Source organism: Nyctibius grandis, chromosome 4, assembly GCF_013368605.1.
Source record: "Nyctibius grandis isolate bNycGra1 chromosome 4, bNycGra1.pri, whole genome shotgun sequence".
NCBI classification, from domain to species: domain Eukaryota; kingdom Metazoa; phylum Chordata; class Aves; order Nyctibiiformes; family Nyctibiidae; genus Nyctibius; species Nyctibius grandis.
In genome coordinates, this window is record NC_090661.1 from 59,499,887 (window position 1) to 59,524,773 (window position 24,887).

General features: G+C 39.3%; 2 protein-coding genes across 2 annotated transcripts in view; one reads left to right on the forward strand and one right to left on the reverse strand.

Annotated features, from left to right (window-relative positions):
* The first annotated feature begins 182 nt into the window (after positions 1-182).
* On the forward strand, positions 183-18,627 carry CCNK (cyclin K). Its single transcript, XM_068399880.1, has 11 exons — positions 183-294; positions 2,160-2,426; positions 3,469-3,550; positions 4,144-4,275; positions 5,112-5,217; positions 5,362-5,419; positions 7,769-7,938; positions 9,564-9,856; positions 13,906-13,939; positions 15,012-15,089; positions 17,302-18,627. Exons 2-11 carry the CDS (start codon positions 2,230-2,232, stop codon positions 17,922-17,924), a joined length of 1,773 nt encoding a protein of 590 aa, XP_068255981.1. The 5' UTR covers positions 183-294; positions 2,160-2,229; the 3' UTR covers positions 17,925-18,627.
* A 93-nt stretch (positions 18,628-18,720) lies between these two features.
* Positions 18,721-24,887, reverse strand: part of CCDC85C (coiled-coil domain containing 85C) — a 112,052-nt gene continuing 105,885 nt past the window's right edge. Inside the window, exons 5-6 of the mRNA XM_068398494.1 lie at positions 24,082-24,180; positions 18,721-22,444 (exon numbers count right to left, since the gene is read on the reverse strand). Coding sequence (XP_068254595.1) covers positions 22,355-22,444; positions 24,082-24,180 — 189 coding nt within the window. The 3' untranslated portion in view covers positions 18,721-22,354. The remainder of the gene's footprint in view (positions 22,445-24,081; positions 24,181-24,887) is intronic.

Consider the following 24,887-nt stretch of genomic DNA (forward strand, 5'->3'; position numbering starts at 1 on the left):
CGGCTTTCTGATTGGTCTGCTTCAAGACCACGCGAGCACGTCGCCCGCCTGCTTCTCGCGCTTAGCAGCTGCTGAAGGAGACGGGATTGGCCGAGGAGTTGGGGGTGGCCGTTTCTCATTGGCCGCTCGGCAGCAGGGGCTCCGTTCTCGCGCGCTACGCCCTTTAGACGCCGCCGTGATGACGCAGCGAGCGGCCTGGCCTGGTTCCCAAGATGGCGGCGCGCAGGGCGCGGCGGCTACGCTGTCATTAGAGGCTCTGCGCTCCGGTGGGGCTTCGTCTCCCGCGCGTGGCCTGTGAGTGCGCCGCGCCGGCGTGCGGCCGCGAGGCGCCGGCGGGCCGGGCCGCCCGCCCGTTCTCCATCCCTCCTTGGCCCTCCGCTGGCGAGAGCCCGGGCCTGGGGAAGAGGGGAAGGGAGCGGGGAGGCCGGGGCGGGGAGCGAGCGCCTCCCTGGGCACCGGCAGCCTCGGCTGCGGCGGGCGGGCGGGGTCTGGGAGGAGCTGAACAGCTCCTGCAGGTTTCGGGGCCGTAGGGGAGGGAGCTGGGCTCTCGGGCGGATGGTTCGTGTAAGGTAGGATGTAAAAAAGCCGGGATCGAGCTCCTGAAATCTCGGTATTAGTGAGGGGCGTAAAGAGGCAGAAGAAAAACCTTCATTATTGTTTTCGGTCGTTACGGTTTGGATGGGGATGCTTGAGGCGGTTCGTTTAGGATGTTTTCGGGTTGATGGTTTTTATTGCTGATTTTGTATTCGGAAATGCTTTCGCTGCTTATAGAAGCAGGTCTCGTCGCTTCCGGCGATTTTAGTGTTAATTGGGTTTTAAACTGTTTAGAGCGTTGCGAAGCGAATTAACTTGGAAAGAAGAAGAACCGTAACAGTTGTAGAAATAACGCTTTCTTGGTAAATATGATGGCAATGCGTGGTCGTGGCACAGAGCTGTTTTGTTGGCTCTGGAAATAGTTTTAAGTAGCCACTGACTTATTTGTGGCAGAGTTTGGATTGGTCTGGCACTGGTACCATTAGTTGTGAAGGTTCTTCCAAAGACAACGTGGAACAAAGACGGTTTCCTTTATTCTGAAAAAGAGACGCTTTTTGAAGTTGAGCGAGACGCTGATTGCAGGCATCGTTTCTCTGGCAGTTCATGTGATCTTTCTTCAGTTTTCAGAAGGGAGACGTCTGGAAAATTAATAGCTTAATTTTAAGAGTTTTAAGTTTGGGTCTTCCTCTGGCTGTTTTGCTTAGAGCAAATATATTGCATCATACATTAATAACCGTTTGTTATGCAGACCTCTGCAGGTGACTGCAGTAATTTGTGCATATCTGTAGTTTATTGAATTACGGTAGGAGTAGCTTTGTGCCTGAAAGAAATAAAGGCAGCAAGACAGTCTTCATTCTCTCTTTAAATTGAGGCACGACCGAACATCAGTCATAACTCAAACACCAGAAAGTTATGTGCAGAGCTGTGTGATGTAAATATACGTATGCAAAGTGCTGTTCCACACAGGAAAGTAGCATGCTCTTTGAGTGTAATCAGCTGCCTTGTTTTGGGGATGATTTTACCTGGCACCTTATCCTGCAGACTCACATCAGTAGTCTTAATCTTGGTAGGTGAGAGAACACTACTTCTGTTATCTTTTTTTCTTCAAGTAATACAACTACAGACCACTTTACAAAGCTTTTGCCAAGTGGTTGCTGCTATCTTACCACCCAGGGATATTCAGGAGACCAACTGGGTGTTTAAATTGCCATTCAGACTGATGTAACAAATGTGTTTCCTAGTTACGAACAGTGAGTTGATTCCCCCCCACCCCGACTTTTCAAGTCTTGCTGTTACCATCACTGAATTGCTTTTCCTTATTTTGTGGACCAAGTAGGTGAAAGTTTTTCTACTAAGAAGTAGCAGATATTATTGTTGATAATGCATTCTTGAAGTTTTTTTTTTACACAGCTAGTAGCAAAGATGACCTATGTCTGTTTCTTTTAATTGAATTTGAAGTATATGGGGAAGATAAGGGCAAGGTTAAATAGTATTTGTCTTTGAGCATGGAAACAGTCCTTTCCAATGGGCAAGGTTAAATACTATTCCTCTTTACTCATCTTTGAGCATGGCAGGGGGGGATGTCTCCTCCACTTATAAAGAAATCCCTTTTTCTTTTCATAAAGGTTCTGAAACAACTATCTGAAGACTTCCTTTTTGAAAACTTAAAAAGCAAGAACAATTCTGTTTTAATAAATGAAGGAGAATAAAGAAAATTCCAGCCCTTCTGTAAACTTGGCAAACCTGGACCATACAAAGCCATGTTGGTACTGGGATAAGAAAGACTTGGCACATACACCGTCGCAGCTAGAAGGGCTTGATCCAGCTACTGAGGCACGATACCGCAGGGAGGGGGCCAGATTCATATTCGATGTGGGAACACGTTTAGGGCTGTATCCTTTCAACTCGTGTTGGTATGGAATGTCTTTATGAATGAGGATTTTCAGAATAAAATGTACAAGAAATGGCGTTATGTGCTTAGTTAGCTGTTCAAATGTTTCTTAATCATTAACCAAAAATCTTTTTGAGCTTACTTGCCTTTTGATGAAATGTGTTCCTGCATCATTTTTATCCATTCATTGTGTGAACCAGGTTTTAACCAAACCCCTTTGGCAGTAGAGAACTAAGGTGATACAGGCTTGCCAATTAAGATAACTTTTGGCAGTTATCAGTTTGGTCTCTTTCTACATGAGTCTACATAACTTCTCCAATTTTGAATTTTGCATTCATTTTTCTACATATTTTGCCTCTGGGGCTTCTAACCTCTGCCTCCCCACTCTTTGTTTTTGGTTTTTAGGTTTTTGTTGTTGTTTAGGTTGGGATTTACAACTTTGTATATGTTATCAAGTTCTCGCTGCTGTCCTTCTCTCTCATAGACTGCCATTTAAACTCTTTGCTTCCTATATTCCTATGCTCTTTCAATCTCCTCGGTTCTTTGTTTAGTAAAACCTAGTGAAGATGAAATTTTACTCTTCTCCTTAAAGAGAAGAGTAGGAAGCACGTTCAGATTTTATTTGCATTTGTAGGTCTGAATATTTAGTAACTTCCCTCCACACCAGCACTTTAATGTGAAGTGATAATTGTTCTGTTCCTTCATGTACCTATTGCTGGAATCGACCTTCTCTGAAGCAGGCATGGTTTAACAGAGGATGACCTTGCGTGGATCCTCTTATGATCAGGACTTTGCACACTTCCAATAAATTCTTTAGTTATCAGCTGCTTCTGGGCTGAATCATAGTATTTACACAGCCTTAAGGGGTTTTGTGGCTTTTTTTTTCCTAAAGCTCCTGTTTTACTTGCAGTGTTTTCTGCCTGGTCACTGAATGGACAATTACTTGAGGTACTTGATACAGCAGAGTGTGTCTTTTCCTTTGTGCATGTTTGCTTTTAAATTTGTTTTATACCCTGTTTGAAAGTCCTTATTCTGCACCACAGACATTATGATACTCTAGCAACCGGAATAATTTATTTCCATCGGTTTTATATGTTTCATTCTTTCAAACAATTCCCAAGATATGTAAGTATTTATGATATTGATGACTTAATACAAAGATTGCACTAGGCACAGACTATTTGAAATGGTGATAAGTCACTTGGGTACTACTGCTGTCGACGGCTGTGATGAAAAAATAAGCATTTTATGTTTTGATCATTACAGCTTAAAATACACTGTTCTTGCTTGTTTACGCATTCCTCTTTATGCTTAGAAAATTATTTATATTGACATTGCTGTTATGTCTTGCTGATACTGTTCTTTAGAGCAACAGCTGTAGTTCTGGCACTTGTGTATTGGCTAAAAGAAAAAAAAAAGTGTAATACAATCTTAAAACTGACAGACAATGCTGAACCAGGACAGATTTTGCTTTGAGTTTCTGACCTTGAAATAAAGTTGTATAAAACGGACAGTCCTCCAAATTCTGTCTTTTTCCTTTGAGAAAGTAAAAGTTTAAATTAACACTATAATAAAATCAGAAATTAATATGCTTATTAAGTTTTTTCTAGGAAACTTTTACAGAACTGTTAATGGAAACTGAGCGTGCTTTTATACAGTGCTGTACTGTATTGCATATCTACATGCAGACGAGTTTTTGAAAGTGCTTTCTTTTTTAGGTGACAGGAGCCTGCTGTCTCTTCCTGGCAGGAAAAGTTGAAGAAACACCTAAGAAATGTAAAGATATAATTAAAACAGCTCGTAGCTTGCTAAATGATGTACAGTTTGGACAGTTTGGAGATGATCCAAAGGTAAAAAATACTCATGTTGAAATTGATTTCACCATATCGTACTCCAGCAAAGTGACATACATTCATTAGAGCACTGGCTGGTTTTCAGTTGTTCTATATTAAATTATATGTTCAGCATGCATGTATAGCTCTTTTGGGTAATGTGATAGGTAAGTATGAAAATAATTCTTGCTAATACAAGTAGCTTTGGGAGCCCATTGGGATAATTCTTTGTATAAAAAGTTTGCATTTGATTTCATGTAAATCCTGATGTTATTTTGTGGATTAAAGTAAATTCAAGTAATTCTGGTCAAAGCTAGAAATGTCATGAAGACATAAATCATATTTCACAGTCTTAATGTAGTTTTAGGAAACAATTAGTAGCAGTCTTAAGTCAAGTAAGAGAACTACATCTCAAAGTATTGAGAAGTTTCCTGTTTAGAGTATTTGACTGAGCAAAACTATGCTTCTCTCAAAATTTGCGTATTATAAATAGCAGAAGGATATGAAACTCAGGAGAGAAATGTGGTGAGAGCTTCCCTTTTTGTTGTGATTTTTATATTTGGCGCTTTCTTGCTGTATCTTGTTCAGTTCTTTCCTTCGTGGAGGAAAAGGAATTTTGAACACCACATCCCCTCTCCTGCCCAAAAAAAAAAATGTGAAGAAAAAGTATCTGGGTTTAAAATAATGTTTTAAGTGGGAGAGATTTCTGTTCTCCTTACAGACAAACCCTAATCAAGCAAAAGCAGACAAACATGTTTGCCTGGAGATGCTCTGTAGTCGTGCTTTATACCAGCATAAAATATGTGTGAGTAAAAGAAGGAATAATATTGTGGTTACCTTGTTACATTCTCTAGGAAGAAGTGATGGTCCTTGAAAGAATCTTACTACAAACAATAAAGTTTGATTTGCAAGTGGAACATCCATACCAATTTCTTCTCAAGTATGCCAAACAACTCAAAGGTAAAATATTACAGGGTGAGCAAGTAATGCCTGTTATTAATTTTCAGAACTTAATTTACATTAACAGTGTGAGAGTATTCTATTCCAAAGTGTTTGTCCTTCCTAATAACTTTATTTCTTACAACTTTTCCGATTGTTTTTCAGGAGACAAAAATAAAATTCAAAAACTGGTTCAAATGGCATGGACATTTGTCAATGACAGGTAAGATACTTCTAGGAAACCTTTTGAAAGTGAAATAGTTACTGTTGCTTACTTTATTCTGGGATTAGATATTTATTTGACAAACGCTTGTTATGTGTTTTCTGCTTGTTATGTGTTTTCTTGATTGTGTTCCATCCTTTTTTTCTTTCCATCATTACCATCCATTGAGCAGGGAATCTAGGATGAGTATAGAAGTAGACCATTAAGACCTTTGCAATATTGTGGTAATGACTTAATGCTGCATTAAAAAAAAAGTTACTGTTTGAAAGGACCAAACCAAATTATATATCTCCAGGACAGAAGCTGGCTTCTTGCCCAGTCTGAGACACGTGGCACATTCTGAGAAAAGAAATCACTTCCCAGTTCTATCATGTTGGTCAACTTTTTAATCTTTTTTTTTTTTTTAAAGCGATATTTTGGTAATTGTAAACTAGCCATTAAATTCTGTGAGGAATATGGTTTTTAGTGCAAGATTTACAATTTCTTGAATAATGGATTTGCAATATGAGGATCACATCAATTAACAGGAGTGTGTGTAGAAGCACTTTTCATGTGTAGTATGGTATTGGAAAAAAAAAAAAAAAAAAACCAACTTGATACACTTTAGTCTTGTTAAGGAGGATTCTACAGAGCTAGGCAAGTTAATTCACCGAGGACGGTTAAATGTAATTTTTAATTTCCATAGCAAACGCTTAAGAAAATGTGTAAGTGGCCTGACTATTCAGAAATGCCAAGTACATTGATGTCAGTCATACCCATAGCAGTAGAACACCATAAAAAAAGAAGTGCATTTTTATTTGTATGCCTAATTTGATGTAGCCCAGTGTGGGTCCAGATTCTGTAGATATCAACTAAACTCCCCAAATTAATTTTAACAAAAGGTTGCATAGCATATTTGGATGTTTACTTCAGCTGCTGTCAGTCTTGCAGGTGGTGGACTTAGGCTTGACTGTCACTGTTAAGTTTGTCAGGGAAAACTTCTGTTGTGTATCCATTAACCTTTGGACACTAATGTACTTGGAATTAGATGGTGTTTAATAATCCAAGAAATTTAATAATTAAAGAAAATGCACTTCATGAAAACATTAGTATGTAGTTGGAGTGATGGTTTAGAATAATACTCTCTGTTCTTGAGAGGCTCTCTTGTGTTTACTTAATAGGCATCATATTAGAAGTGTACTTGTTTTCTAGGATCCTGAGAAAATAATCCTGTACTTTGCACTACAGGCCTTTAGGATAGGGGGTGCTGTTCTTACGCAGCTGCAGTACACCCCCCAAGTAAATTTCATGAAAGTAATAATAAGAAATCAGTGTTTTAAGGCTAGTTCTTGTGTCTTTTACTGTTTACTGCTGACCTGATTCTGCCAGTGTTTAGGTATCCCATTGGCCTTCAGTTACGTGTAGCCCACTGGAGAGAAAATGGATTTAAACCACTGCCTTGGGTTACTATTTTGATGCGTTTAAGGACATAATAATGAATTCGTAAGTGAATTCACAGAAACTTAGCTGGCTAGCTGGACCTAAAATTCTTTAAGCAGATCCTATGTTACAGAATCTATGGAGGAAAAAGAAAGAAAAAGGGGAAAAGAAAAAAGAGAAAAACAAATTTTGTAATTTAAAATTAATATCAGGAAACAGTAACTTTGATTATGACAGGAACTTAACATCAATAATACCAATAATATTTTAGCATTAGCTTTAACAAAGGCTGTTCAAGAGACAATCTTTTACAGTTTTTACAGCTTTATCTAAAACTTGCGTCATGCTTGGCAAGTTGCTTTACAAGTTCATGTTGGCTATTCTGTGGGTTTTTTTTTAGTACTTGTTTTGTTTTTATTGAAAAACATTTGGAAACTCTAAAATCCAAATGTGGACGTCATTCCCAAACCAGTGTAATGCAGTGACAGCACACTTCTGCAGCAACTAACATGAACACTATATTTAATTAACACTACAGGTGAGACGAGCAGAATGTATCTGCCCATACTTGGAATATTATGCTGTCTTTTCCTTCCTCTTCCATACCCGTGTAGTGTTAGGTTTTCTATTTTTAAACTCCAAACTTGATGTTCCTATGTGGTGTATTGCTTCTGTAGCCATATGCTCTCTGTATTATCTGTATAAAATTATTTTGTTTCATGATAGCAGTAGTGCAGAAACAGTTTAGTTTTGTAAACTCTTTTGTTTAACAAGGCTTGTAATTAAAATTGTCTGAGATGTTAAAGTATGATGGGATTTTATACCCTGTTAATTATAGCTGTCGTACATCAAAGTGTTGGTATTTTGACAATCAGAATTATCTTTAGGGTTGTGATTTCTTGTTTGTTTGTTTTTTTTTTTATATTCCAGTCTCTGCACTACACTGTCACTGCAGTGGGAACCTGAGATCATAGCTGTTGCAGTTATGTACTTAGCAGGCCGTTTGTGTAAGTTTGAAATACAGGAATGGACATCAAAACCAATGTACAGACGATGGTGGGAGCAGTTTGTCCAAGATGTTCCCGTTGATGTTCTGGAAGGTATGAAAAACATTTGCCACAAACAGAGGAGCACTTCGTTTAACTGTGTGATCTAAGTAATTGGTAAATGCAAATTGCTTTCTGTCTGGGTTTTAGTCAAAATAATCGTGTGGAGTGTGTAACTCAGGACATATCTCCAGGTTTTTAATTAAACTTGTAAGACTGGCTTAGTCTGGAAGCATCTTTAGTTATCATGATTAGTCTTCTGGTCAATATTTGCTTTACTACTTGTTTAGTTGATAACACAGCTACTTAGCTGCTAAATTGTTGTGGTGTGTTTTTTCTTTTTTTTTTTTTTTTTTAATGATTCCCTTCTCCCCATTTTAAATAAGCAGCTCTACGAACACCGGAACTAATGGAGCCTGGTTTCCAGTGGTTTTCTCATTGATTGACCTCTTTAACCAAATTATGTTAGGGTTGCAATCACATTTTATGGTGTACCATGACTGAGGAACAGATTATGGGGGATGAATTCTGGGGGGGGGTGTGTGTGTGTGTGTGTGAATTCTGATAGGGGATGAATTATGGATGTTTTTCATCAATACAGATATCTTAATGCTATTCCCTTTGTGTGTATATATTGCTCATATTTACCTGCTTACTTGTCCTCTTGAGAGAACCCCAGGAAGTCCATAAAATTAAGCAGGACCTCTCTTGACTCTTGTTAAGTAAATTGTGGTTATGTAGCCACTAATTTGTCTTTATTAAAGTTTTTACTAACTTACCTGGTACAAATGTCAGGCTAAGCATACTTCTAGTTACATAAATTGCTTTAGAAACCTTCTTTAAAAATTGATGCAGTCTGGCATGTGGTTCTAAGGAAGTTTTAAATGAAACAGTATGTGTTGCTGTTCAGGTTGTTTAGCCTTTGTTACTCTTAGAACTTTTAGGTGAATACCATACAGTTCTGGTGATTTCTTAAATGGTTACTTGCTCTGTTTGTATCATGGCTTTTCTCAGAGTTACTTCAGTTGCGGGTAGATATCTGCTGTATCCCTGCCAAAGAGGGTTATAGAATGGGAGTCTCTTCGGTTTCTGCTACTGCATCAGTGAATGCTCATTGAAATAATTCATTTAGCTTTTCTAGAAAGGTTTTCTTTTCCTTGAATGCTACTCTTGCACCTGGTTATCAGTTGGTGCTACACGTTTTCTGACAGACCTTTAGCTCCTAACTTGTTGGAAGAAGAATTTAGTACTAGTCCTTTACTTAGTTTCCTGAAACTTTTTTGACTGGCCTAACTAGATGTATATGTTTTAACACGTAATCTTCCATCACTCACTTTCTTTCTATATTACTATCCTGTTGTTACACTGTTATCTGGCTCTCCAAGCACACAATAATAACATATGGTATGTTAATACTAAGACACTTTGTTCTTCTTCTGGAAGGTGTGCGTATACATGTACATATTGTTTAGCATAGGCAGAAGAAACTCAGAAATGCAAGTATAAATTGAAAAAATCTGTTTTTAGAAAATCACATCTGTGGTCATTATAACAACGAGTAATATTTACAATGAATTTTTCTGAAGCTGATGTCCAGTAGAAAGCTTAGTTAATTATTGTGTATTAAATGTACACTTGTACATTATGGGTGTATAATCTTTTGGATATTTTTTTTTAAGACATCTGTCATCAGATCCTGGATCTGTACTCACAGGGAAAACAGCAAATGCCTCATCATACTCCTCACCAGTTACAGCAGCCACCATCTCTTCAATCTACACCCCAGGCACCCACGGTACAGCAATCGCAGCAATCCCAGGGTTCAGAGCAATCACAGAGTCAGCAGCAAAAAGAATCGCAACAGTCAGCACAACAACAACAACAGCAGCAGCAGCAGCAGCAAACACAAGCACAGCAATCTAAAAAGCCCTCTCCCCAGTCAAGTCCTCCTAGACAGATTAAAAGACCAGCAGTAAGTTTAACTTTAAAATTTAACTTGCATTTTATTTTCAGGCTCATCTGATGTCCATTTGATTTAAAGGCTGCAGTGTGCAGCAGGCTTGTGTTTGCTTTAAGAACGAGCCTGGTGATTAACTTGTGTGCAGACTTCTGTTGGTTATATGGCAAGTATGTTAGCGTAGAACAGCCTTTACAGTTTTGGCACACCACATTCTCTTTCCACTTAAGGCAAAACCAGTGGAGAGACTTTTAAGTCAGCATGAGCTATTGAGGTTCTAACTCTTTGTGGTTCTGTGCTATCAAATTTTGTTATTTTCGCTATTAAGCAGGCTTGATTTAGGGAAGATCTCTTGTGCCATACCTGAATGTAGAGATGTGCACAATGCTGATGAAGACATTATTTGACTTTCTGGTCTTTGATTACGAATTTAAGACAATGATGGCTTCTCAAAGTATGTCAAAATTCTTAGAAGTTGTCTTTCAAAATAATCTAGTAACAGTAGAAGCCTATAAATTCATCATATGTTAAAGCCTCACTTTGTATTATCACCTTATCATTGAAAATAAGAAAGTACATTGGCAGTTGGATAATATCACAAGTACTCTGAGTGCTTTTCCACAGTCATCAAGTCCGAATGAAGCTTTCAAACCTTAATCTATACTTTTTGTGAGTTTTTTTCACTTGGAAGTTATATTTAAAAAAAAGTGTTAAAGTGTTACCCAAACCTTCTTGCATGTACTTAGTAAGAAGAGTGTTTTCAGAATTAAAATCTTTGGAACAAGTCCATTTAGGAAGTAAATTTTGTACTGCTTTTACAGCTTTTGTTCTAACTTGTAATTAATACATGCCCAAACTAGAGAACAGACATCAAGGGGAAAAAAAACCAACCCAAAAAAACAAACAAACAAGAAAACAAACAAAAAGAAACCCCAAAACCCAGGAAGACGCAACAAATGATAGAATGAAATGGAATTAGAAGAGGCAGCATCTTTGTGATAGCAGCCTCCCAAAACAGAGAAAAATGCAACTCTCTAAAACCTTTGTCTTGTAGTTACAAGGTATAGCCTACTACCAGAGGAAAAAACCTGCACTGAAATATATAGTTCTTGCAGTGAACTTTAGTTGTTCAGGATAGAAAGCTGATAAAATGTGTTAATTAGCTTGAAAATTGGGAGAGCTCTTTATAGGTAGTATGTATTTCTTTTCATACTTTTTGTATCGTCAGCACAGACTCTGCTTGGGTTGCCAGATCAGTAGGGCAGGGAATTCCTTCCTTATTTTTCTTGAACAAAAATGCCTGGGACAGTTTGGCACATCAGAAACTGTAAATAGCAATTTGTTTTTTTCTATGTGTGTTCATCTGATTGTAAGTTGTTATGACTGCTTGTTCGTTCTTGAAAAGGCTCTACCTTTACACTACTACTGATTTCACCCCATCCCATGGGTTAATGAATTACCTCATGGGAAAAAGTGGTGCCTTTTGCATTAATAGTATCTGTTGTTCTTTAACAATCACCTCTGGTCAAGCCTTCAGAGCAACTTACCTTTTCTTGAAATACGAGTTTGAGGTCCACCACCTAATAATTAAGGAAGTAAATAGTATAGATAAAAAGGTAAGTCCTGGTACACTGTAGGCATCCAGAACAAATACAAACCAAAGGGTGACTCACAGGAGGAGTTTTGTAGAACAGCACAAACAGCTTGAATTTGAGAAAAGCAGATGTGATGATCTGAAACCATTCTTTCTCCAGAAAGCAGTCTAGGAGAACAAGATGTGTAGTGTTTGAAAGATTTACTTGGTGCTTCTGAGATGTTCTTCAGTTAGATGTCCCATAAACCTTACTTAAAATGTTTGCCTCCTTCTATAAATAGGGCTTTGCATGACTTCTCCTTTGGAGTGTACAGAACATAAATACACTTTGTTCCTGGAGGCCAGATTTTCCATTTACATGAACTCTTATAACTCCATTACCTTCTACTGAGCCAAGATACTTTCAAGCAGCTGAGGCATTGGCCCATGACTTACAGACTCATACCAGATGTCTAAAGCATCTGCACATCCTCTGCATCTCTGGTGGTGAAGAGCACTTGAATGTTCAGTTGACTTTGCTAAAAATGTACTGGTAAATCATTAGATGTAAATAGTGTATTTAGTTCGATTAAACTAAAAATTGTTAGTGGCAACAATTCTAATGCACATAGAAACAGCACTAAAAGAACAGCTGCTTTGTGGTATGGATTGAGCTTATTATGAAAGTATTAAATAACAATCAGCATGCTAATAAATCGACAGTGTTGACCCTGGGATGTCATGACTGGAGCAATACAAACTATGATGCAGTGGAAGGACCAAAAACCAGCTCATCTCTATTTTAGCAGCTGCCATTATTAGAGAAGTGATTTAAATTCTTACAGGCTTTGGGTTTGTTGCTTCTTGATTTTTTTTTTTCTTTAGCATTAATATAGTTTAAACTGGTGTTTGTTTTTCTCTCACACGAGCTATTTGGCTCCAGTTGCTTGTTCCATTCTAACAGTATACCTCAATGACATTATTTTCTGAACATTGCTCCATGTTAACAAATGCACAATAACCAAATTACTCGCCACCTGAAGTGACCAACTGACTTCACAGAATGAGTGATTTTTGGAAATGTTGCAGTAAGTAGTGGAGACTTGCTTCTGTTTGAAAGTGCAGGGATATCTGATGTTCACATGCAGTTTCACAGACAAGGAATTTAGTGCTAGAAAATCAATAAAAGACAAAATGAAGGCAGCAGATCAGGCTGTGAGAGTCACCAAGAAAAGTACGTATGTTTGGAATGGAAAGATTAAGATTGTCCTTAAAAAGCAGGAGAGCAGCTGGAAGGTGGCTGAAGATGAATTGAAATGTCTATCAAAGGATACAAGGATGAGGTAGCCTCAAGCAGGCCTTGGGTACCTTTGTATTGGACAGCAGAAATCTTGAGAATACCCGCCTGAATTAAGGAAAATTCATTGTTCAAATTGGAGTGAAATGCAAGTCCATTCTTGCTGCGGAAAGTAAAGTGGTGGGAACTGAGCAACAGTTGGTTGAAGGTGTAAGGCCACTAGAGGTAAATAGTCCCTTGAAAAAACCCTGTTCATTCAACAGACAGAGAAGCTATATACCACATTCTCCTCTGACTTTTATAGTTAATTTTAAATGCATTTGTAACAAAGCTTGTTGAACTTAAAATTTCAGTTAGGTTTTCTGCTTTTCTTGAAGACCATGAATTAGCCCTCTCAGTTGGACTGAGTAAGCTGGAAACACTTTTGTTCCTACCTTGTCTGTGATTCTTTAAAAAAAACCACAATAAAACAACAACAACAAAACAAAAAACAACCAAAAACTTGTGACTGGAAAGATGATGTGGGGTTTTGTGGGTTTTGCTCAGTGTGCATAAATTTTTTTCTGGCATGACATTTGGCTTTTATACAATGCTTTCCATCTGAAGGCTTCTGAAATGTTTTACACTGAGCAACACTTTCACTGCCTCCCTGTCCAGGTAAATAAAGCATAAAGGCCTGAAGTGATTTTGGTAAAGGTTGAATGACAGGTCTAAACAGAATCAGGAACAGAGGCCAAGGCTCTTGCTTTCAGCTCAGTGAGCAGTGTACCGGACCATGACATATGTGCAGTGGATGATAAATAAATTAAACGAGATGTAATACTCAACAATGAGAACAGCAGGAAATGCTGTATCTAAAATAGCTATTTTTTCAGTCTTTTCCTTCTGCCAGTTAAGCTGGGCTTTCCCAATGTGATTTGACTTTGTTCAGTGTTTGTGTTGCATCTGTCTAAAGAGAATGGAAATTATTAGCCTCCTAATAAAAATATAGGAACAAAAGAAAGAGTTTGTCCTGCCTCCTTTTAGGGAAAAAAGGAGGAAACTGGTTCTGAGTTGGAAACTGGTTCTGGTTTATTCAGATCTGTAAAAAGCTCTTCATCAGGCTGTAAGTTGTTTCCTATTTTGCTCACTTGTTAGCATTTTTAAATGCTTTGTATTTTGCAGTGGGTTTATTTCCATCCTTTTTTTTAACAGGCTGTATCTCCAAAAGAAGAAACAAAGGCATCAGGTAAAAGTTAACATTCAATTCATATTGCTTTCATTTTACTGTTTTAACCAGAATAAATCATTTGTTGATGTGCACTTAGTTTGTTTGCTTACAGGCTTGGCAGTTCTAAACTATTCTGATCCTAATAATGCATCTTTAAATACATACTGTAAATATTTTAAAATGTTCCTAATGCAAAACTTGAAAAAATGGAGTACAACTGTTCCCCAAGAGTCCCTTAATAGTCTGTTCAGTACAAGTCTTGCTAAACTACTCAACTCTCAATTTATAACTCCATGCATCATTTGGAGTAGTTCTTCAGCAAACTGTGGGACCTTGAAGTCACTAAAGGTGCCATGTCATTAAATAGCTGCACTAATAAGTCTGTTCGTAATCAGTGACATTTCTAACCAGTTGATGGCATGGCTGACAGTAAAAGGTATTTTGTATCAATATATAGTCTAGCTTAAGAAATGCTTCACTGCACCGATCCCATCTAGTTCTTTTCGTTTCTTTGTGTGTTTGTTTTTTTTCCTTCATTTTGCTGTTTTGGAACAATGTATTCTAGGATAGCTAGGATGTGATCTGTAACCTTTCCTAAGTAAGTCTGGCACTTTTCCCTCTCTGGCTCTGCAGATAGATTCCAGAGAGCTGTCTCTTCTCCCTCCTCTCTCCTGTGCAATTGCCATTTTGTTTGATTTCTAGGCACACGGTCCCCTAGCAGAGCATAGTTCAACTCCTGAGATTTGTTGTAACTATTTACAAGTTACAGTTTTGTGCTAGAAAACGTACACGTGCTCACCTTCTCTTACATACTGTTATTGGGACAATTTGTCTCTAATTGTAAAATATATAGCTTGAATTTGTAGGCAGGTGTTCTTTTGGAAGACTTGTGTGTGATACTTGATGCCACTTTATTTATACAAAGGACTTGATTTTCGTTTTCTTTATTAAACATACCTAGTATGTAGGATTTCCACTGTACTTTTGCATAGTGTAATGTGATATGAGAATTACTAGCATGAGGCCTGAGCTGGAATTTGGAAAATACTGCAGAGCAATAGCCAATTAGGAATTTCCAAATGTTTTTTAGAACCACCACCACCACCATCTAAAATTCCTAAAATTGAAACTTCACATCCACCAATACCTCCTGCGCATCCACCTCCAGGTAAGTTTTTATTTTCTTAAACACATTTACTCTTGCAATTAATTGCTTTGCTTTTCATTCAGATGGTGGTAGTAGTGTGGGGGGAGGGGTTGTTGCCTTGATTAATCAGCTTGGCAAGTAAAATCATTAGGTAGATAAGCTCTAGAGGGAATCTCATCTTAGTAGCACAGGCTTTTCCAGACAGATCCAAAAAAGTTATGATGGAAACAAGACTCTACTAGGTGGACAAAGGCAAAACAAAGCTGTGACTGTTAAAGGCCTAGAAGACAAACTAATTGTCAGTAGCAAGCAAAAAGGGACTTCTGTTCTCCAGGGATGGCAGATGCCATATTATATTACTAGAGTAGCTTCCAACTAACCTATAGAAGTCCTCCATGTTACATCTTTAGTATAGAAGTTCTGCAGATGTGTAACTTCTGAACAGTAAGGGGAATACTTTCTTTGGTGTGTCCCAGAAGAGGACTTTCATCTGCCAGAGAACTTTTAACACTGCACCACATGCCTTATGTTTGCAAAATAAACTGTACTGTTGTAAAAATGTGCTTCCAGCACCTTGATGCATTAGCTGTCCTTCCAGTGACCTGTAAATATGACATAAATATTTTACAGAGCATGGTCCATAATGTAACTGTAAGATGACAGCTTCTAACAGGGAATTACAAGAGAAAAAAACAGTGCTCTGAAATATAGTAGAAGCATTTTTTCCCATTTGTTAAAATCTAATTAAAAATGAAAGGGTTCTTCTAAATATCATGTTCATTATTCCTTCAGTTGTTAAATCTTGAATGCACATCTTGCATCCAGAATGATTCTGAAAATGAGCAAATGGGGAAATTATTGCCTGCTATAACTTGGGAGCTAGAAGTCATTGAAACTGTAGGTACAGCAGCCAGCACACCCACCTTGGTAATTATGTAGCTGTCCTAGGGGACGATTTTGCTGTTAAAATTATGACTGCTTAGATAAGGTAAGTCCTATTTAGGCAAGTAACGAATTCGTTTCCCTTATTATCTGAAATTTTCCTCTTAGAATTTTATACAAGCAAATCATTGTATAAGCACTGAAACATTTTAAGAACCGTCTTTAGAGGCCAACTCTTGTCTTTTGGGGCTGTGAGGAAAAATCATGTGAAAACTAAGAATGTTTATTGACCAAGTGAACAGAAGTACTAGAAGGTGGATTTATCTCAATTTCCGTTTAGTGTGATAAGTTTAGCTGTTGCCTGCCACTGGAAATGACTGCCCTATATCTGCTTCTATGTAACTTTTCTTACTGAACACTGTTTTAGACATTTATATATACAAGCAAGATGGATGTCAAGATGCCCCAACTCTTTTTTGTTGGGCATTTTAATACTGATTGTATGACCATACAGAGACGTTGCTATTAGGTCAGTCTTCTTATTGTGGTATTCCTTACTTTATAATGTCTGCTCTAAGAGTTTAAGAGGAAAAAAAAAAATCAAGATTCTTATTTAAAGAGAACAGAGTTTAAAGCATGTTCTTCCCAGAAATGGCCAAGTATAATTCTGTAAAATTCTGAGCTTTTTATGAACTTCCCCAGACTGTCAGGTACTGAGTTCTCTGAAACTCATCAGTGGAACAAAGCTGTTCATGTTTCATGTCCCAAGCAATCTATCGCACTTTCTTACTTACCCTCTGGTTTTCTTTTTTCTTTCATTCAGTAAACAGGTATAGAACTGAGTGTTAAAGACTTGAGACTTTGGCCTGTATTCTCAAATAATATTTCCCAACATGGGAGGCAAGTGAAGTGCAGAGGGTAATCCCAGGCCACCTCCTGGAGTATAAAAGAGGTGGAAGGGAGGCCTGGGCTAAAGAAGATCGAAGCACTGATCAAATGATTTTTGGTGTCTTTGGTGCCGTGACTTTTTTTAAAAATCTGGTAGTTGTGATTCTGGCCATCCAGTCTGCTAATTTCTGCTGATCGCAGAACAATAGTTAAATTATAAGAAAATAGTAATAGGAATGGAAGATGTATTTAACCTCAGAATGGGAAAAGCTGGACTTGGAGCTTTGTTATGCAGTTTAGTTACTTTCTAGTGATACAGGAAGGTCTGACTGGATACCATATGGCATTCAGAGATTAGAGAATTGAGTCCTTTTGATACGTTAACTGGAAGAAAAATATGGAGTATTCAGAAGCTGTTATTGCGGCTATTCTTCAAAAAAATAAATGAGATTTTCTTTTCCAGAGCGCAAGCCTCCTTTGGCAACTGCAGTTTCAATGGGAGAAGCAGAGCAATCTACTACTGTGGACTCAGTAGATATGCCAAAGGTCCAGATTCCTCCCCCTGCTCATCCTGCCCCCGTACATCAACCTCCACCTCTGCCACACCGTCCCCCACCCCCACCCCCCACCAGTTATATTACAGGGATGTCTACTACAAATTCTTACATGTCAGGGGAGGGTTATCAAAGTCTTCAGTCAATGATGAAAACAGAAGGACCAACTTATGGAGCTTTACCACCGGCCTACGGACCACCAGCTCATCTACCGTATCATCCTCATGTCTATCCTCCCAACCCTCCACCACCAGTTCCACCTCCACCCCCTACTTCATTCCCCCCACCCAATATTCCACCTCCTACTCCAGGATATCCTCCTCCACCTACATACAACCCTAATTTCCCACCTCCAAGACTGCCTCCAGCTCATGCAGTACCACCTCATCCACCTCCAGGGCTGGGAATGCCACCAGCTAGTTACCCCCCGCCTACTGTTCCCCCAGGTGGACAACCACCTGTACCACCTCCAATTCCACCACCTGGTATGCCACCGGTAGCAGGACTTGGACGTGCTACATGGATGAGATAGCATGAGGTAATTTGCACGATATCCATTTCTGTTGACGAGGCAGGAGTAGCTAGCCAAAACCTACTTTGCAAAGATGAAGAGGAGGGTAATTTGTATAATTTAGATAAAGAAGTGAGGCGGTGAAATGAAAATTTAGTGGATCTGTTTGCAGTATTGTTTATGGTGAGTTATATAGGCTTCTAGATTTTAATCAGCTTTGCAGTATCTATTCTAACTTTATACGTTTGACTTAAGTTTAAATTGTCTTGAGTTATTCCGGCACTGGATTACTTTGTACTAGCAAAACCAGCCATATTGGCTCAATTATAGCAGTAAGAAGAAAATTTCCTTCTAGAAATCAGTGCATATTTTTGAGTATCAAAATAGCCAGATACCATTAAATTTGATCTATAGTAAGAAACTTCATTTTTTAGTAATAATTAAAACAACATGATGTCAAGCATAAAAGCTACTTTATTTAAGAGAGATTCTGAATGCTAGCTGACTGGAATCATTTTGAGGTGTTTGCTGATATTTTTGTTTTGGAAAGTACTGGTATCTTAAAGTATTGTATGTTTACATCTATTTGCAAATTTCTGTACATAATATATATATTTTCTAAGTGTGAAAGTCTGAATGTAACAACCTACTGTGATGTACATCCTGGTTATAAATGGGACTACTTCGTTCACATCTTCCCCAAATAAAATTGGTTCTGAATTTAGTGGATTTCCAGGTTTTTCATATTAGTTCAAAATTCATAACTGGTACTTATTGCAAAATATTTCAGCAGTGGTCTCCCAAATCTTATTCACCAGTTTATTTAAAAAGAATGTATTTTATTTTATTCAACTAGAAGTATACACTCTCACAATCAATCTCTTACTTCATTTTTACTAAAATATTTCAAATGAATGTTTTACACACATTATCAAAAAAATCTGTACTATTACTTTCCCTCCCCAAAAAAGCCAGAGTGGTTCATTAATAGGTAAAAACGCGTGCTACGGTCTAGAGAATTTTGCTATATACACAACAGCAGGTGCTAACTTTTCCAGTTCTTTGTAAATCATATACAGAAAATATAGCAGGGCTTGTAAGATCACAGGTTTAACAGAAATCAAACTTTAAACTGATTTCTAAAGCAGCACAAATAGACTTTCCCCACATTATGAAAAATATACAATTTCATCACTTTACAGTCATGCACTTTGAAAAAGATCAGTAGTACTCTTCCCCCACAGTTTCTAAAAAGATAAAAGGTCACTTTAACACTGATTTCTTTTAATATCTAATATTTGGATAAAAATGTGCCATTCTCAAACAAGGTTGTGCTCAGCAGGCTTACCGAGGTGCAGAGAGCCAACTGAAGCTGGTTACACCGCAGCATTTCAGAAACTTTTATAGAAATGCTGTTCACTTCAGTCACTCCCAACAGAAGTCAAGGATGTGATTTTACTTTCCTTAAGCAAGCAAAGTTCATTTGTAAACAGTGGATGCTTTCTTTGCCAGAGGATTGAAGAACCCAGGGCTTCAGTACTGAGGAAATTAACTTGAACTATTGCCCCAAATGTATCAATTTAATGGTGGCTATTTCAAGGGATGTTCCCCTCCAGTTCCATGCACAAAGCTCCTCAGGTAGTTTTCACTGTAGACTTAGCGCATAGGTAAGTGCATTTAAATATTCATATAAAACATCTCTTTAGACAACTGAAAATTCAGCACCCGAGTCATCCTGTAAAGTCATTGAGCATCACCTTCCTCCAGGAAGACACTCTATAGCTCAAATGGAGCTAAGTATGAAGAGTAGCAAGCCTAGCCCCCCCGCCCCCAAAATAACACCCCAATGTACAGCACTGTCATGTTCTGCAAAAATCAGTGATGCACATCTTACATTGAAGATTTATGCTGCCAAACAGAATCTCAAAGAAACAGGATATACCCCAAGAGTGTCGAGACTGTTCAGCTGAACTACTGGCTACCCTGTAAACTGGCTCTTCAGGATGTGGAGCACTACAGGACCTCAGCTGCAGCACTATTTCCCTTGTAGGTGAGATCTGCAGGTGGAACAAAACAAGCTTTGCTTGAAGTCATTGAACAGATTTTGAGAGAGATTTGATAGCAGAGAATATTTAAACAAGAATTACATAGCTGGTGAGACTAGTAATCTGATTAGTGTGGCTCTTGTCTTGTTGAGAGGACCTGCTACTGTAATATACTCGTAAAATAGCAAGGACATCATCAACACAACTAACTCCCTATGAGTGCTCACAACATCTGCATTGCTTTAGTTAAAATTCACTGACGTAAATTAACCTTGTTCCCAATATGCTTAAATTCTCTGCTTAATCCAGCGATTAGACGCCACCAAAATTAAAATGGGTTTTCAAGCAGATAGATTAAAGTAACCCTCTGTTCAACATTAGATGTTAAGGAAGAATGATGCTTCTGCTTCACATCACCTTTTCCGGTACGAAAACCTCAAGGTATAAATTGTACAGGATGAAGACAAGTAATCAATGGTGACTAGAAACTGGAGGTCAAAACAAAAAGCGAAGAGGAGGAAATACGGAATCCTCTAATTTAAAGGAGACAGTCAGTCTAGAATGGATTTTTCCAGACACACTGGATGTGAACATTATTAGACTTAGCTAGCTCAGCGTTCGCTGGCTGAGCCGTAGTAAGAAATAAACCACTGGTGACTGTGTGAGTGACAGTATGTTTGTGTGTTTTGGGGTGGTTCTAGGGTTTTTTTTCCCAAATACCCTAATGAAGTGGTGCTTACTCTTACTGGTTACTCTGTTTTTTGGTTGTATTCCTTCTCTGTTTTTTTGCTGGTTACAGATCTCGGCTCTGACACTCCAAACTCTTTACCCAGGCAGCTAGATTATTCTATGTAGATTATATATGTATACCATGGGACCAATTACCTTTCATAACTTGCAGCATGGGCTCCTTGGTATTGTATCGATGCTCCATGTTAATATAATACCCCAAGTCAAGAACTCAACTGGTAGAACAAATTAAGAGGAACAACCTGTCCAGCTAACTCAGCTGTCTGTAGCTGTGACTGATTCTTACAGAGAATAAAAAGAAAGTGGTGGTGTTTGAGGTCATTAAATCTTCAAGCTAATCACTAAAATCGATGCAACTTTTGAAGAGGAGGCTTTGACCTTTTCACATGTGTGTCTTGAAAATTATGTTACACCAATTATTTTAATAACTAAGCCCTGCTTCCTTGGACTATTGGGAAAGAACATTAATAAAATACAGGGACAGCTGCTGTGACAACTTGGAAAAGAAGGGGCTCAAATTCTTACAACTATACAAGCAGCTACTCCACAATAGTAAAATTTAAGACCCATTGTTTTATATACAACCATCAGAAGAAGGAAAAAAACCCACCTGTTTTGGTTCATTAACAAAAATAAAGCTTGAATGGCAGGAAGTATTCTCACCCAACAGCCCGTGTTTAAGGAGTTTTTATTCAGCTCTGCAAGGTGGTTGTTTGGTTACCTTACAGAGGAACCAGTATAGGTGAGGGATCCAGCAAGAACATTAAAAAAAAAAATACCCAAATCTTCCTTAAGTGAAAGATGAGCTGCTCTCGAAGATCCTGTGAAAGCCATAAGCACCGTCAGGACGGCAGTTTCTGCTGAATTATTTTGTAGTAAAAGCTTTACAGGAAAAGTGTTGCCATATTTGTAGGGAATACTGGCATGTGGCTAAGTGACTTCAGTTCATTCACATTACGACTGCAGAAATCTTGTGTCATTTGTTCATGAAAAATAGTCCGTTAACAGCTGATACGGAGTCTCAAGCCTTTCTGTATGCTTGTGTGATGAGCACCATGGTACGATGTACACAGGGGTACCCATGTTTTTAGCTCGCCACTCAATATTGTACACAGCGCTTTGTGAGAACAGTTGCATGTCATTCTTCAAAATACGGACCTCCAAAAAAAGTGAAAGCAGCTCAGGAGCTTGGCAGGCAGTAAGCCAACAACTTCAAACTGCTCTTTCCTTGGAAGGTGCTGCCTGGAGCCACTAACCCAGCTATGAATCATTGACAAGTGGGTGGACCGGAGTGATACAAACCGTGACTTCTCCCCAGGTTAAGGGTTCTTCTTGTTCCGCTTAGAAATTCTCTCGAGTTAGTTAATTCTACAAACAGACCATTACAACAAAGCAGGTTTGAACTACAATACAAATGATGCAAGTCTGGCATTACCGGATGGTTACCCATTGAACGGTAGTTCCAGAGCACCACAGCCTGGAAGTCAGGCCTTTAGCTGCCATATTTACACTATTGTTACAAAAAAAAGCCACCAAAAAAAAAAAAAAGGAAACCCTGAAAAAACTCCACCCCAGCTCTCAAAGAACAGGCAGCCAGAAACGCTGAGCTCTGCCTCTTTAGTCTTCACAGAATCAATCACTTGTAGGATGGTTTTCCTACAAGGGACCCTTGAACTGGTTTCCCGAAAGATGTTGCCTGATGGAGGGTTTGGAGCTCGCAGCATCACCCAGCTTTCGCCAGACAACCTGTAAGAAAAAATAAAGGGGTGGGGGAAAGACAGGAATTAATATCCCAAAGCCTCTGGTGCGTTGCAGCGTTTTTGTAATTGCAGTCTGAAAGTCAAAGTGAGCAGTTTCCTAGAGCTGGGCTGTAATTCTCAGCAGAGCCACTGGATGGCATCTGGGCACCAGTTTCCAAGGGAAAAAACATTGATGCATTTTTCTAATTAGTCTCTCTTGAAATTGGAACCATTTTTGCCTGGGGTAATAGTATAAAACAAATACACTAGGTTCAGAATTTAAGTTCAATGGTAGGTCAGCCCTGCCATGCTTACAGAAATGATGTTACCATGAACAGAAAAGATAATGAAAAAGATAATGATTAAAATTTTAAATATATATATATGACTTTCTAAAAAAACATACATTTTATCACTCTAGGGCCACTGGGGTAAGGCAGGCTATTTTTTAAAAAATAAGAAACTGCAAGCACTTCATAGCTGCGTTCAGTCTGCATAGAATGAATATTTAAAGAAAAAAAACATCTGGTGATACACAAACAGGAACGAGTCCATTTGGGAGGATGAAGTTATGACGTTTTACCTCCCCCCCTGCATGGCTACAAGGGAATGTGGCATTAAGCAGACAAATATCCTAAAAAGCAGGTCCTCGTTTAGTCCGGTCTTGGCTTTGCTTATAGGGATCCAGCAACCAAAGCGAAGTGCCTCAGCCCTTGCCAGGGATGCTTGCAGTGATTTAGCTCTGCAAGATGCACTTGTGTTCTTTACACCCTCTTTTTAGGGTTGAGGTGGTTTTCACAATGTAAACGGAGGGTTAGGCTCCTCTCCACTGCTGGGAGGCATTAAACGATATCACTTGGGCTGACCTTCAACGTGGACTCCTAAAAGAGAAGGCTCCATAAGCATCCTCCTCCCTGCTGTGGGCACTGCTGCTACTGTTGAACAGCACATCCCCCACTGCAGGCGAGATGCAGTTTGAGCCATGTTCTATGTTCTAGCAGAAATTTCAAACTCTTTGTTCAAAGCCAAAGCGTGGCCAAGGTGCTGTGAAGCTGGAGGCAGTGCCACAGCAGCAGACGCCACAGAGCAGAGGTTTGGTACAAACGCTCACCGTACCAGACGTGGCAAGCTCAGTTAACAGTGTGGTTGCCCAACGTGTTGGCAGTGCTAAAAGCACCTCAAGTCGTGATGCTATTCAGCAGCTTCAGCCATGAGTATTCTCCCTCTGATGTTATCTTATGGTTTAGGCTCAAACTCATTCAAGCTGTACAGCTCTAAAGATAGCAACCAGTTGCTGCTCAGCCCAAACCAAGTCCATAAGGACACAGCTGGAGTCAACTGCCAACAGGACTCTCCAAGCCAGGGAAAGTCCTTTGCACAGCTCTCTGTCAACTAGACCAGCTACTCTACACCCTTGAAGGCAGCAGAGTGGGAAGTATTGGCTGAGCAAAGGCTGCTTCGTGCAGTGAACGAGGCACTCGGGTTACTGATACCCAAAGCAGTGGTCAGCAGAGCCTCCACTCTTCCCCTGTGCCTGTGGATCTCACATCAAACAGGGCTTATATGCAGCAGACCCCTGCTCCTCTGTACTTCTAATGAAAGACCACGAAAGAAACCCCTGGAGTTGCTGAGAGGAGTTATTACATTGCACATTTCACGGACAATCGCCTTCTCCTTTTCGCTCAGGTCTTCTTCATAGTTGTCTTGCATTTGCCTGTCCAAATTTTCATGGACCTCAAGGACCTACAAAAAACAATATTACAAAAGCATTATGCTCCTCAAATAATTTAAGGGTCCCAAACCACCCATTAACCAGTATTTAAATTGGCAGGATTCACAAAGCCTTGAAAATCAGAGCACTTTAAAGATGAGCATGACACCAAGCTGGGTGCCTCCATCCTCTGCCTTCCCAGGTGATGCCATGCCTCTGTCCCACCACCTCCATGGGGTGGCTGCCACCGCAGTCCTGGGGGACCATGTGGTAATTGGCAGTGCCCACAAACACATCTCTTCCAGGAAGGCTGCTGGTGGCCCCACCTTCCAGGCAGCCCCCCCAAGGCAAACCCTCAGCAACTCGTGCTCCCTCCATTCCCCTCTTTCACAGGAGCGGAGCTTCTCCTCTCCCTTCTACTAATCCAAGTCATGGGGTAACTGTGGTCAGCCTAGGCCAGCAGCTTTTCAGTCTAACAGGGCTTTAGCCATCAGGGAAAGAGGCAAACAGAGGTGCTCACCACTGAAAAGCAGAGTATTACCCACTGTGCAGCTTAATTGTGTGGTCAATCAGCCATGAACTTTCAGATCTTAAACAGACATGGCCAATTTCACTTACCTTTTGCCTGAAAATGGTTTTCAACCCATTTAGTTTCTCAAGGGAACCCCTCAGAGGCCCGTGATGACAGCGAGCAAGAGACGGGCTGTTAGCACAGAGCCCTGGGACTCAGATCCTGATT

Bases quoted from the DNA above. Each gene is read 5' to 3' on its own strand.
- CCNK (XM_068399880.1), top strand. From the start codon at position 2,230: ATGAAGGAGAATAAAGAAAATTCCAGCCCTTCTGTAAACTTGGCAAAC. The intron at 4,276-5,111 runs GTAAAAAATACT...TACATTCTCTAG, and splicing joins AGTTTGGAGATGATCCAAAG to GAAGAAGTGATGGTCCTTGA. The intron at 5,218-5,361 runs GTAAAATATTAC...ATTGTTTTTCAG, and splicing joins GTATGCCAAACAACTCAAAG to GAGACAAAAATAAAATTCAA.